The sequence below is a fragment of the Echinops telfairi genome, unplaced genomic scaffold (genome assembly GCF_000313985.2).
Source record: "Echinops telfairi isolate 266 unplaced genomic scaffold, ASM31398v2 ScPeMD7_7424;HRSCAF=8462, whole genome shotgun sequence".
Taxonomy (NCBI): domain Eukaryota; kingdom Metazoa; phylum Chordata; class Mammalia; order Afrosoricida; family Tenrecidae; genus Echinops; species Echinops telfairi.
Genome location: NW_022111324.1, coordinates 93,699,234 through 93,712,641, shown reverse-complemented (window position 1 = coordinate 93,712,641; position 13,408 = coordinate 93,699,234). Strand labels below are relative to the sequence as shown.

The window sequence follows — 13,408 nt, the reverse complement described above, 5'->3', positions numbered from 1 at the left end:
CTTGCCGGCACAGCCAGGCTCCTTGGAAGAGAGATTACACTCCTTCTCACCCTGTCCTCACCTGCTTGCTGCTCCTTCCATGTGGCAGCCCCCACCATGAGCATGGTGGCCCCCTCAGACGAGCAGGACTCTTCTGCTTCCCATCAGACTTGTTGTTTACTCGGCATTCATTCTTCACATCCTATTCTCTCCACACCTTGCCCTTCCTGCCTTCTACCTCTGTCCGTTCTCTCCTTCTCACGTTCATGTTCTGTGCTTGCCCACAATGCTGGGCTCTATTCTGGGTCTTCACCCATTCTCTGACCCTTCTGATCAGGCTCCTCCATCCCCATAGCTCTGTACCCTCCATACCCTGATAACTACAAATCCCTGCCTTCCTGCCAGACTTCCCTCCTTGAAGATCCCACAAGCACAAGCCTTTTTCCATACCTGACTCCTGGGTGCTTTGTTCGGCAGCAACATCAGGTACCCAATTTTCCTTGTGCTGCTTTAACAGAAATAACGCAAGTGGATGGCTTTAAAGGGCCAACATTTGTTTTCTCAGTTTTGGGAGCCAGAAACTCAAATTCAGAGTGTGACGTGAAGGGGCGTTCCTTCTTTATCTGTTGCTGCTGCTAGTAGTTCGTGACTCCTCTGACTGTGCTGTCACCATACAGCGTCGTCTTTCCACCTGTGTCTTCCTGCACATCTCTGTGTCTGTGACGATCTCCTTGCAATTCAGAAGTGACTAGGTTTAGGACCCACGCTGTACTGGTATTACCTGAATGGATTACTTCATTGCATTACATTAGATTGCATTATGGAAGCTGATTATTATATTACATGTGGTTAGATTGCATCCGCAGAATATAAGCATCTCAATACATATTTTAAGGGGGACACAATTCAACATATGACAGCAAGAAACTTAGGGGCTTATCGGCCTCTTTTTCCCTTGCCACCCGTATCCTGTAAACCTATGTCCTCTCTCAGTTCATTTGTAGCAGTGACCTCCTGTAAACCTATTTCCTCTCTCATTTCATTTGTAGCAGTGACCTCCTGACTGGATGTCTCAGTTTAGATCTATCTCCAGCCCATCTCCAAGCTGCTCTGTGATGAACCCTTCCATAACAGCCATGATGATGACAGCTGGCATTCATTGAATACCAGATTCTGTGCTATGTGCTTTAGATATACATTTCATTCGATCCCTGTAACAACCCTGTGAGGTGTACTTATTGCAATGATTTTGCAAGATAAAAAGAGGCATGGAGAAGGGGGTTCCTTGGTGGGAAACACACCCTTATGTCAAGAATGTTAGTCATAAAATGTCTGGTGTGTTCAAGGCAAACTTGAGCTTGGGCTCAGTGTCCAACTGGGTCACTTATTCATGAGCCCCTGGACAAATTACTTACCATCTATCTAAAGAGGCTCACAATAAAGATACCAATCTGCTCATGAGGGTTGTTATAGGGGCTGACAAAAATAGCTGTAAGAGACATAGTTCAGTGCCTAGCATTAAGTAGACGCTCAGAGGATTAGTATTAGAAACCTGTAGGTGCTTACCAGATCCCCTTCTGACTATGAAACTTTATGCTGCATCACTAGGGAATCGTGGAGGTTATGCTACTTACAATCAGTCAGGATATATTCCTTCCTTTCTCAAAAAAGAAGTCGGGTCAGCTGGCCAAAGGATCCATTTAGCACCTCTGGGTGCCACACCTTCAGGTAAGAACAACTTTAGACACAGCTTCGCAGATTTCTGAACAGAGGGGAGCAAATTTCCTTCTCTTTTTCAAATTTGCGCAGTCACTCTCCCTGAGTGAGGCTGTCTAAATGAGCCTCGTCTCGTTAATACAGCTCTAATTCTGTTGGGTGAAATACCCCCCTTGTCTTCCAAAGATCCGGTTAGAGAGGCTTAACAGTTACAGGAAAGGAAGAGCAGCCCCGAATGAATGCTTACTCTGCCAGCGCTGTGTCAGCGGCTCCAGAGGCTCATTCTCAGTCTGGTGAGACATGCTCCCTCGTGTTGATGTAAAGAAGCCCTGGAAGCACGACAGTTCAACATGTGGCCGCTAAACAGAAAGCCCTACAGGGCATGTCGTGTGGGGTCGCTATGAGTCGGAACCAACTTAGTAGCACTTAACTATAGGTTGCTTAAGGCCGCACAGGTTGTCAGTGGTGGAGTGGGATAGAAATTCAGTTTGCCCAATTGGAAAGAATGTGTGATGCTACCCAATGAAACGTGAAAAGATGCATTTTCAGAACCTCCCATGGATACATTTACATGTAGTTTCGCTGCAGTTCCCACCGAGAGCCTAGAAATAAGCTGTGGCAGAAATCTTGCTTTATAAATTAGATGATAAAAGGGTTTATTCCTCTGCCTGTCCATGTTATGACTAGTTTAGACTACTCCCCGCTCACCAGTAACTGGCAAATTATGGCCATGTTAATGCTAAATTAAAGCTTGCCTCTTGAAATCAAGGTGACTATCATATCTGATTATGAACATTCTCTAAATAATTTTCATCTAAAGCAGATATTTTTATTAAATCACCTAAAACAAAGCATTAAGGCAGATCATCCGAGATTTGGTTAATGATACTTGGAAAATTTCCCTCCAAAAGTTTATTTCACAGCCTATGCTAATCAGGACCTAACATTAAGCCCCCTGGTTTGAATCGCCAACCACTAAGGTTCGCTCACTTGGAGCTAAACATGTAAAAAAGCCCTGGATTTCTGTGGTTTTAAAAATTTCTTTGCACAGCAGCCAGTCGGGTCAGTTCTCACTGCTGGCAAGGCCATGGATGTCGGAGCAATTCTCTGCTCCCTAGGAATTTCAGTGGCGGAGTTTTCTGAAGTAGATTAGCAGGCCTTTCTTCCAAGGTATTCCTGGATGGACTCAAACCTCCAGCCTTTCAGTCAGCAGCTGAGCATGGTGACCATTTGTTCCCCACACCCCTGGGGCTTATTATCTCAGTCTAACTGCGTAGATGAGGGGTAGTCGATAACTTTGACTGTGAAAAGAATTGCTTCATTATATCTGCTGGAATATAAAAAATATTAATTAAAAATTGTATGCCCAGCAGTGATTTTTATAAAGCTTCAGATCTTATTTTTAAAGCTTCAAATGTTTTTGAGCCAGGCTTACAAAGAGCCATTCACTCTAACGTAATAGCAATTTTTAATATAAAAGCCAACAGTCATGCTGTTTCAAGTTGTTTTATCTGGGTATCTGCTCTTAGAACTTGAGAAGCACGTTTTCAATATGTATATGTAGTGTAGTATTGTATATATTACAAATATATGTGTATATATTTGTAAGATGTTGAAGGCTTGCATGTATTAATTATTCTGCCAGATTAGCGTGCATATTCCTGTTGTCTTTTTTTTCTTTAAGTAAATGCTTTCTTATTATTTCCATCTCTTCATTTACTCTGCATATCAGCTTTTTCTACAGATGGTGATAGGAGGAAAGGTAACAAAAAAAGAAGTAACTATTAACCGCTCTCAAGTGGTAAATGCAAATCCTTAGGAACACTGTTCTGTGAGAGCCGGGTCTACCAGCCTTACTGGTGTGGCAGTTTCCCAACAGAAAATAAAACCAGGTCATTACCGTATTTACCATATTTACTCAACTATTTCCCCTTCCTGGCAGTTTCCCTCTTCATCCTACTTCCTTCCTTTTGTTCTTCCTCACTTCATCCTTCTTCCTTCCTTTTGAGAAATAGTCAAATTATTGGTCTCCTCTTCCTCCCGGTGCAGTCTTTCATACAAACTTCCTAATACCTCCTCACCCCCTGCTTGGAAACTAACATTGTAAAGGCGTGATCCCTTCACATAGCTGCCCTTCAGAAGCCCGGGGCTCTGTTCTAAGCACTCTGCAGATGCTTGTATTGACCCCTTCGCTCGTCCTAAAGCTATTGTGACTCCCACTTTTCAGAGGTATTAGATTTTGCTAAGAGTATTACAAGATAGTTTCATTACCCATTATCTTTTCATTTGCTTTTTCTCCAAACTTTTTGAAGCCCCCTAATATTGTAATGGGTTCAGTTAAATCCATAATTGAAGGCAAAGCCCTTTAATTTGGCAAACATTTTTTTAATGAGGGTTTAAAGGCCCTCAATGAGACAAACATTTTTCAGAATACAGGTGCAGCTACCGTTGCTGGCTTGTTGCCTTGTGCTTGGCAGCAGGGCAGGGGATGGGATGTACAGCTGAGACTGAAAGGAAGCTGGCCCTCTGCCAGGGGTCTCGTGTCTGCTAGTTACCAAGCGGGTCTGAGCCCTAAAATGGTATGATTTCTGGGAAAGGTACCTCCATGTGAACACTACCACCAACTAAGACCCTTGACACCATGATTCTTTCTTCAAGGATATGTTTTAAAATGCTGACCTGAAACTAATGGACCGTATCAACATTAGTCTCCTGAAATGAGAAGAACTAGATGGTACCCCGCTACCACTTCCAATTGCTTTGAAAAGAATCACGTGAGAAGATCACATATAGAGTGGAAGAGGAATGGGGAACAAAACTCAAAATCACAATAGAGACTAGACGTAAAATAAAAAAAGAGGACTAGACTTACAGATTGGGAAAAGACTGGTGGAAACCCCAAGACTATGGCCCCTAGTCACCCTTCATGTCAGGAATTCAACTTTAACTCCTTTGCCTTAATTTTCAGCCAAATAACTGACAGGCCTATAGAGGGAACAGTAGCAGTAGTGTGGTATGCACACTGTAGAGTAATAAACTGTTTAAGATCAAAGGGGCAGGAATTAGCCAAGGACAATTTAGAGGGTTCAGAAAGGAGGGGATTGCGGTGGGTAAGCTGAAACAAAATGTGTATGAATTGCTGAATATAAAACTGATCATCTGCTATGTAAACCTTCACTCAATTACTAATTTATATACATAAAGCATTATGTATGTATATACCTGGAGAATTTCCCTGTGACTCTATTTAGCACTAACCTTAGACTACCTGGAGAAAGCTTCTGTTCCTCTCAAGCCCCTTGCTTTCTTCTCCATACCAACAACCCCTCCCAGTAGCTTCTTCCTTCTCCTTTTCAGCCTTGTCTCAGGACTCTGACTCTTAACTTCCTCCCCGACACCCCCACCACCCCCACCCCCGACATATAACCCCTAACCACTACACACACTCCTACACCCTTGACCAGGTTGACTTCGAGACCTGATGGGAGACAGCTAATTAAACAAGGTGATGCTGGTGTCTGTGCCAACGAGCTATGACTAAGGGGCTGTGCCTGGAAAACGTGGCCTCTTTTAACAGGTCCTCTGGACACTTTGTCCCTGCCATTGTGTGTAGCTTTTGTGTGGCCTTAACTGAGAATTTCAGGAGTAGGAGAGTGGAATGCAATAATCTGTCAAATCATGCTACTCCAAACTAAATGAGAGCATTTTTGACAGTAACTATCTGCTGCTCGGCTTTAAACTAAGGTAGCAGCACACTGGGACCCACATGTCCTCATAATTCCCTCCTACATTTCCAGTGTTACTGTAAAAATATAAGAAAACACAATTGGGGAAACATGCAAGGAAATATGGTATAACGAGTTAAATATCCACCACTCATCTGAACTGTGTGTTGCTGTGATGCTGGAAGCGATGTCACTAGTTTTTCAAGTACCAGCAGGTTCATCCAAGATGGACAGGTTTCAGTAGAGCTTCCAGACTAAGACAGAACGAAAAAAACAGCTGTCATTGAGTTGATGCCAACTCATAGTGATCCTATAGGACAATAACTGACTTGCCAGAAGAAATGACTGTCCCACTTCTGAAAAATTAGCCACTGAAAACCTTATGAATAGCAGGCAAGTATTCTCTGATACAATGCTAGAGTATGAGCCCTCGGGTTGAAAGGCATTCAAAGGACAATTGGGGAAGAGTTACTACCTCAAAGAAGAGTCAGTCTTAACGATGCGGATGGAACAACGGTCTTTAGGCCCTTTATTTGCTGATGTGGCATGACTAGAGATGAGAATGAACTGTTGCACATATCAATAATTAGAATATGAAAGGAGCTATATGTGAACCTAGGGTAAATAAATAAAATGCATAAAGATCAATTGTCTACGCATTAGTGAACTGAAATGGATTGGTACCGGCCATTTTGAATCAGACAACTAAATGGTTTATTCGAATTGACAGATTGAAGGGGAATGACATTAATTTTCAAAAAAATTTCAAGATCTATTATTTCAAGATCTATTTTCAATCAGAATGCTGTCTGTAATAGGATAATGCTTTTAAATCTACAAGGAAGACCAGTTAATATGGCTATTATTCAAATTTAGCGCCAACTACTAAAGCCAATGAAGAAGAATTTGAAGAATACTACCAAATTCTGAAGCCTGAAATTGAGCAAACATGCAATCAAAATGCATTGATTGGAATGCAAACATTGGAAACAAGAGGAAGGATCAGTAGTTGGAAAATAAGGCCTTGGCGATGAAAGCAAAGCTGAAGATCCCATGGTAGAATTTTGGAACACCAACAGTTTCTTCAATGTCAATACCAACACCCCCACCCCCACCCCCACACACAACAACTTAAATCATACTATTCATCAGCTGGGATACACAGGAATCAAATAGACTACATCTGGGAGGAGAGATGGTGGAGGAACTCAGTTTTCTTTCAGCCCAAACAAGGCCAGGGACCGGCTGTGGAACAGCCCATCGTTTGTGCATCTGCAGGTTCAGGTTGAAGCTTTGGGAAAGTAAGTCTACAAAAGGCAAAACACGTATTCCACATGACTTTAGAGACCGTTTCAAGAGCAGGTCTGATGCAGTGAATAGCAGTGATTGAAGAGAAGAGTTGTGGGATGACGGCAAGAACATCATACATGGAGAAAACAAAGGCCAATAAAAAGACAAGAAAGGAAAGACCACAGTGGCCATCAGAAGAGATTCTGAAACTATCTCTTGAGCATAAAGCAGCAAAAGCAACTTGAAGAAATAATAATATAGAAGAGATGAACAGAAAAATTTAAAGGACAACTAAGACCAAGTAAAATGTGTTATGATGAAATGTATGACGACCTGGAGTTAGAAAACCCAAAGGGAAGTTACATAATCTGTCAACTTGCAAAGGGATGGAGTCTAGCTTGTCAATCAGGTCACAGCTTGATGACCTCATTTGGAAGCTCAAAGGAGAGATAAATAGCTCACTGGAGACCAGCTACACTCTCTGCTTCATCTTCCTGCTGACAAGCCACAAGGAACTATGCTGATGGAGCTGGCGCCCTGGCGCTGGAGGAACCACGTGGAAACCCCTTCCAGTGCTGAGATGCTTCAACTGCCACTGCATCCACAAGACTTTCCACCCACTGGCCTGTGATCTCCCTGCAATTGGCATCATTGCATGTGTTGCTTGAGTCTGAAGAGGAATTTATATAGACTGGTATCAGACATATGGGCTAATAATGGACTTATGGACTTGATCTGGACTGGACTGGGATGTTTTCTTAATGTATAATTTCTCTTTGATATAAAATTCTCTCATTCTTATATGAGTGTATGAATTTGTTTCTCTAGTTAACCCAGACTTACACACATGCTCAGCATTTCTCAAGCTGAAAGAACTAAAGAAAGAATTCGAGCCTTGAGTTGAAATATTGAAGGATTCTATGAGTAAAATACTGGGTGATGCAGGAAGTATCAAAAGAAGATGAAAAGACTACACAAAACCACTGTACCAAAAAGAATCAATTGATGTTCAACCATTTCAAGAGGTAGCATATGATCAAGAGGGAATCCAAGCCCTTAATGAGGGAATCCAAGCTTCACTTGAGGCATCGGTGTAAAATCTCTAGGAATTAGTGGAATGCCATTGAAATATTGAACACTGGAAGCACGCACTAATCTGTGCCCAAAAATATGGAAACAGGCTACCTGGCTGGCTGACTGGAAGAGATGCATATTTTTACCCATTACAAAGAAATGTGGCTCAACAGAATGTGAATATTAGCGAACAGTATAATCAGTGTCCCATGCCAGTGAGATTTGGCTGATGATAATTTTATGGCTGAAGACAGTGCATCAACAGGGAGTTGCCAGAAACCTAAGCTGGATTCAGAAAAGAATGTGGAATGGGAATCATTGCTGCTGTCAGACGGATCTTAGCTGAACGCAGAGAATGCCAGGAAGATGTTTACTTGTGTTTTAGTGACTGCGCGAAGGCATTCAACGTGTGGATAACAAATTATCGATAACATTCTCAAATATGAGAATTGCAGAACACTTAATTGTATATTCATGCAGACCTGTACATGGATCAAGAGGTAGTTGTTTGAATAACAAGTTTTAAAATCAAAAAAGGTGTATGTCAGGATTGTATCCTACCACCATACTTATTCCATCTGCGTGCTGAACAAATATCCAAGAAAGAAAGAAAAAACAATAATCCAAGAAGCTGGAGTGTAAAGAGGAAATTGGCATCAGGACTGGAGAAAGACTGATTGACAACATGCGCTATGCAGATGACAGTCTTGCTTTCTGAAATTCAAGAGGACCTGAGCACTTAGGATGAAGATCAAAGACTCCAGCCTTCAATGGGGAGTACACATTAGAAAACTGGTGTAGGGGCAACATCTGTCCTCCTCTTGACTTTACAAGGGGACTGGAGAACGAGACTCAACTCTGCCAAAGACTGATTCTTACAAGGCGGAAGTCAGATAATGCCTCTACCCTCCAGCCTTCTTCAATTCTAACACCAACCTTCTCTACCATGGTACACTCTACTTCTCTGCTGGGTTTGGTAATTCATTACAACAGCCACACAGACCTTAGACAGTATTACAGTTATGAGGTTTCCTGGGGAATTTAACAGGTTATAGTTCAGGGTCAGAAATTCTCAAGATGCAGTTCTTCATTCAGGACAGCCTTTTTTTAGCCATGCCGGCAGTTACATCTCTCTCTGGTCCTTGGCCTCTCAGCCATGCAGTTCCTTGCCTTCTGCCCTACTTAGACAATGTTACAGAGCACTTTTAGCACTGTTGATAAATGCCCCAAAGGACATGCCATAAGCCTTAGCCTAAAGGCTCTAGCTCCATGGGTCAGCAAATCCAGCTCCTCCAATTTAGTGCCTGGAGGAAATCCACTCTACAAAAAGGTGTTCATTCCATGGTCAGGGAAGTCCACTCCTCTGCCTTGTGCTCTGGCTCTTGGTTCTGCTGCTGCTCTTTGGATGTCAGAGCCCTCTCTCCTAGACAGTGGTTCTCAAGCTTCCTAATGCCTTGGCCTTTAATACAGTTCCTCATGTTATGGTGACCCCCAACCATAAAATTATTTTCATTGCTACTTCATAACTAATTTTGCTACTGTTATGACCCATAATGTAAATATCTGACATGCAAGATGTATTAGGCGACCCTGTGAAAGGGTTGTCCGACCCCCAAAGGGGTCTCAACCCACAGGTTAAGAACCACTGTCCTAGACAAGGAGGTTCAGCATACAGAGGATCTCAGGGTCCAAAAGACCCTATCCTTGACCCCTCTTTATTGTTGATAGTGAGATTCTCCCATTCCTGCTTCTATGTTGCCTCGTTTTATATCCAGCAGAATGACAAAAGTCACCAATCCCCACATTAGAGTTCCAAATTTCTATAATCACAGTTAACCGTGTTAACATTTACTCACAACTGAATCATATCATTCAATCAGCCTCGTCCCCAGGTTCTCTTATCCAGACCTATCAAGACAAGAAATACACCCAGTCTTTATGGTCCCACCCAGGTGTGTGATGGGAGGTACAAAGACTATGGCTAAAAGAGCCATATCAAGTAAGTCAGTGTATCGCACACCTCAACATAAAGCAAAAATCCTCACAACAGGACCAATCAGAAACATCATGATAAGTGGAGGAAAAAATTGAAGTTGTTAAGGATCTCATTTTACTCAGATCCACAATCAACAGCAGCCAGGAAATCAAATGAGGCGTAGGACAAAGTGCTATAAAAGAGCTCTTTAAAAGAGGATAGCGAGGCCTTGTCTCACATACTTTGAACAGGTCATCCGGAGTGACCAATCCCTGAGAAGAGCATCATGCTTGGCAAAGCAGAGGGCCAGTGTAAAAAAAGAGGAGGACTCTCCACAATATGGATTGACACGCGGCTGCAGCCTGGGCTCGAGCGTCACATTTGTGAGGCTGTCGCAGGACTAGGCAGGCTTTTGTTCTGTTGAACATTGGGTCACCGAGTCAGAACGACCTCAACGGCACTTAATTCCAACACCGTACCAGATGGCCCTACTCGTTCCACTTCACCTTTGAGAGTTTCAGTCAAGAATGATGGAAACAGCACAATGTAAAAAAGATCGTTAAATCCCAAATGGAAAAGTCAAGCATCCCTCTTTAGAATACCTGTGACATCCAGATCTCCGTCCCAATCGAAGAGGAGAGCGTAGGAGGGACAATAAAAGATAGACAGTTGGCCTCTCTGTAAAATAGTAGACTGTTTTGACATTTGAAACCATCTCTGCGTTTTGTAAAGGGAGGGCTACCATAGAACCTCACTTGGTAGCACCATGAAGCTGAATGGGATCCACAATTACTAATACATCTTCTATTAGTGGTGATGTCCATGTTGCATATCATTAGAGTTAGCCGTGGACTTGATAAAGTCCTTAACACTGTGGGTGTTGCCTACTGAAATTGAAACGACAGCTTTTCCCTGGCCCTTCCTCTTAGTGTTACAGCTCTACATGGTTTTATGTGAACTCGGATCAGAAGTGCTAGCGGTCAGAACCATAAACCAGAAATATTGACCCTTGACCTCCTGTGATTCCTAATTGATGTTGACATAATGAAAAGTAAACTAAGAAAAACCCTAAAAAGACCAGAGTTGATCAATTCAAATTGTCCCCCATGAAATAACAGGATTCATCTCTTTCATTTTGCATTTGATCGTCAAACGAACAAACTTCTAATTCCTAATTTGGGTTTCTTTCAGAATACACCTGGACCACAAAGACTGGTCGGGGCCAGTTTTCAGGACCTACTTACAATCCTACGTCCAAAACTCTGAACCTTGTGACCCGTGCGCAGCCAGTTCACTCTGTGCACGGAAGAACAGACTGGATGGCCAAGTACGGGGGCCATCGATAGGAGGTACTGGCATGGTGTCCAAGCATTGTCTCACAGGGTGTGCCAGGCACCCCCCTCGGTAAACGTCTCCAGGTGTCTCTTTCTACCGCGCTCTGGAAGAAATACGCTACAGTGGATACTTCAAAGAGCAAAACTCACCTCCTGTTTTCTTTCCTTCCCAGCATTGAAATGGATTTTCTTAGCATCATTGCCCACGTGCTGATACACGGATAGGACTTTACAAAGTATTGAATAAACTATTTGCCAAAGTATCAAGTATTTGTTCTACAAATTAATAGAGAGTCAATGTGATAAGCAACCCTTTTTTTAAAAAATGCCTCCAGAGAGCTGTTCCGTGAGGTGGGTGTCCATCTGTGGCACATCTGCCTCCACTGCTCATTGTGTCGGCATTTGGGAGCCGTCGGCCCTAGAGTGTGGCTCTGCCCCATTTTCATCAGCGCCCCGAGGATAGGCCTCTGTGCTGTCAGCGAGGGTGCAGCTTTGGCTCTGACTCTACCCTTTGGCAATGGCAGACATTGTCATTTGTCCCTTGCGTTTCTACTTTGAAACCATGGAAACAATGGTAATTCCAATCGAGCAGAATGGCTTTCTTAGAAAAAAAATTTATTTTTTACCCTCGGGTATACCAAAACTAGACACTCTGATTTTAGGTGAGAAAGCCTGTGGTTAGCCATTGACCAATAAAACTTAACTTCTGGTGGCCGTCACATCCGCTGGTTTGAGGACCCCACAGTTAGCCAAGGACAGCTTTGCTTCTCTTCATGACACGGAGGAAGTCTGGGAAACTGAGTAGGACGTCTGTCCATCAGACTTTCCAAATAGCTGCATGTGTGCATGAGCTGCCCTCAAAGCAAACTCTTGCTGCTGCAGGTCACGGGTCTTGCCTTGACCTTGACACTGGCTCTGAGGAGCAGGTGTGTTCAGTTGCAACGGCAGTGGTTTCACTGAGGACATTTCCTGTCCCCGCCCACTCCCCCTTCGCTTTATTTCCAGATTGGTATTTATTTGAAGTAGATACTTTGAATTTACAACTATTTAAACCTGCCATTTTCGGGGACTGGGCATTGTTAGTACTGTATATTCTTTTTAAAGAAGAATAATGTTATCAACTGCTGATATTTTTATGTATTGTATGACTTTGTAACAAATGCTGATGGAGCTGGTGTCATCTTGTGAGCATTATCCAAAGACACATTCTAAATAAGAATGGTATTTTCGCTACAGGAATCTCCACTCACCTTGTTGAAAAATATGTTAAAATCTAAAGTGTAGTTTATTTTGATGGTAACATGCCACAAGGTTAATCTTTATGGTGATGTGTAGTTGTATAGTTTGCATTGATGTTTCAAAGCTAAAATACTATTTTCTGTTGCTGAAAAAATGAATAGATATTAAAACAAGTGTGGTTCACTAGTGTGTTTTCTTTACATTTTTAACTTTGTACTCCAAGGGTCTATCATGAAGGATGTCTTTAAGAAAAATCTTACAAGTAGCTATTGTGTCAGAGCTGTAGTAATTTATGCTAAACTAGGTGTGAAACATTTCTGTGTTGTTTACCTTGCACACCTCGACAAAAGGGGAGGACACATGGACCACAGTTGTCTCTTGATAAAGGCGCCCCGATAACTTTGTGATGTAGGTGTTGAGCTGCTAACTGTACGGTTGGCAGTGAAACCCACCAGCTGCTCCTCAGCAGAAAGAAGGCTGTCTGGCTGTAAAGATGGACAGTCTTGGGAAAGCTTTGCAGCAGTTTTGTTTTGCCCTTTAGGGTCACGCTGAGTTGGAATTGACTAGATGACAGTGGGTTTAGTTTATGGTGTTTGGGGGAACATTGCTATGATATGATATGTTAGGCTGGGTTGTCTAATGAAACCAGTGATGCTCGTCTGTGTACAAGAACTTCATATGAAAAAGTAATTTCATATCAAGGAGATTGTCCCAGCCCAAACCAACTCAAGTATGTAAGTCCAATGCTAACTCACATCACTGCAGGCCACTGATGGAGAAAGGTGTAGTGGGCAGCAGGGAGATCACAGGCTGGTGGTGCAGTCTCGTGGATCCAAGATCTGTGCAAACATGACAGGGCACCAATAGTTCTCAACCTTGGGAGGGCCACATGGGGCCCAGCACGAAGCAGGCAGAATTCCCATAGGCAGGAAGGCAAAGGGGCAAAGAGAAAAAGGGGTCCCTGGTGTCTCATAAAATGCCCATACCTACCAGCAGGCATCAGCAGGCTGTGACATGACTGACAGAGTGGACTTCACCCTTACCCAAGAGCCAGCTGACATCAGAGCCAACTGCCA

The 13,408-nt window shown here is 42.9% G+C and overlaps 1 protein-coding gene across 4 annotated transcripts in view; it reads left to right on the top strand.

The window, feature by feature from the left end:
* MAK (male germ cell associated kinase) overlaps positions 1–12,515 on the top strand; it is a 62,004-nt gene extending 49,489 nt beyond the window's left edge. For 2 of the 4 annotated variants that reach the window (XM_045298248.1, XM_045298249.1), the window contains exons 13-15: positions 1,588–1,707; positions 3,428–3,457; positions 10,951–12,515. In XM_045298248.1, coding sequence (XP_045154183.1) covers positions 1,588–1,707; positions 3,428–3,457; positions 10,951–11,105 — 305 coding nt within the window. In that variant the 3' untranslated portion in view covers positions 11,106–12,515. The remainder of the gene's footprint in view (positions 1–1,587; positions 1,708–3,427; positions 3,458–10,950) is intronic. The other 2 variants (XM_004712190.3, XM_045298250.1) reach the window with 2 other exon arrangements.
* Positions 12,516–13,408: the final 893 nt, after the last annotated feature.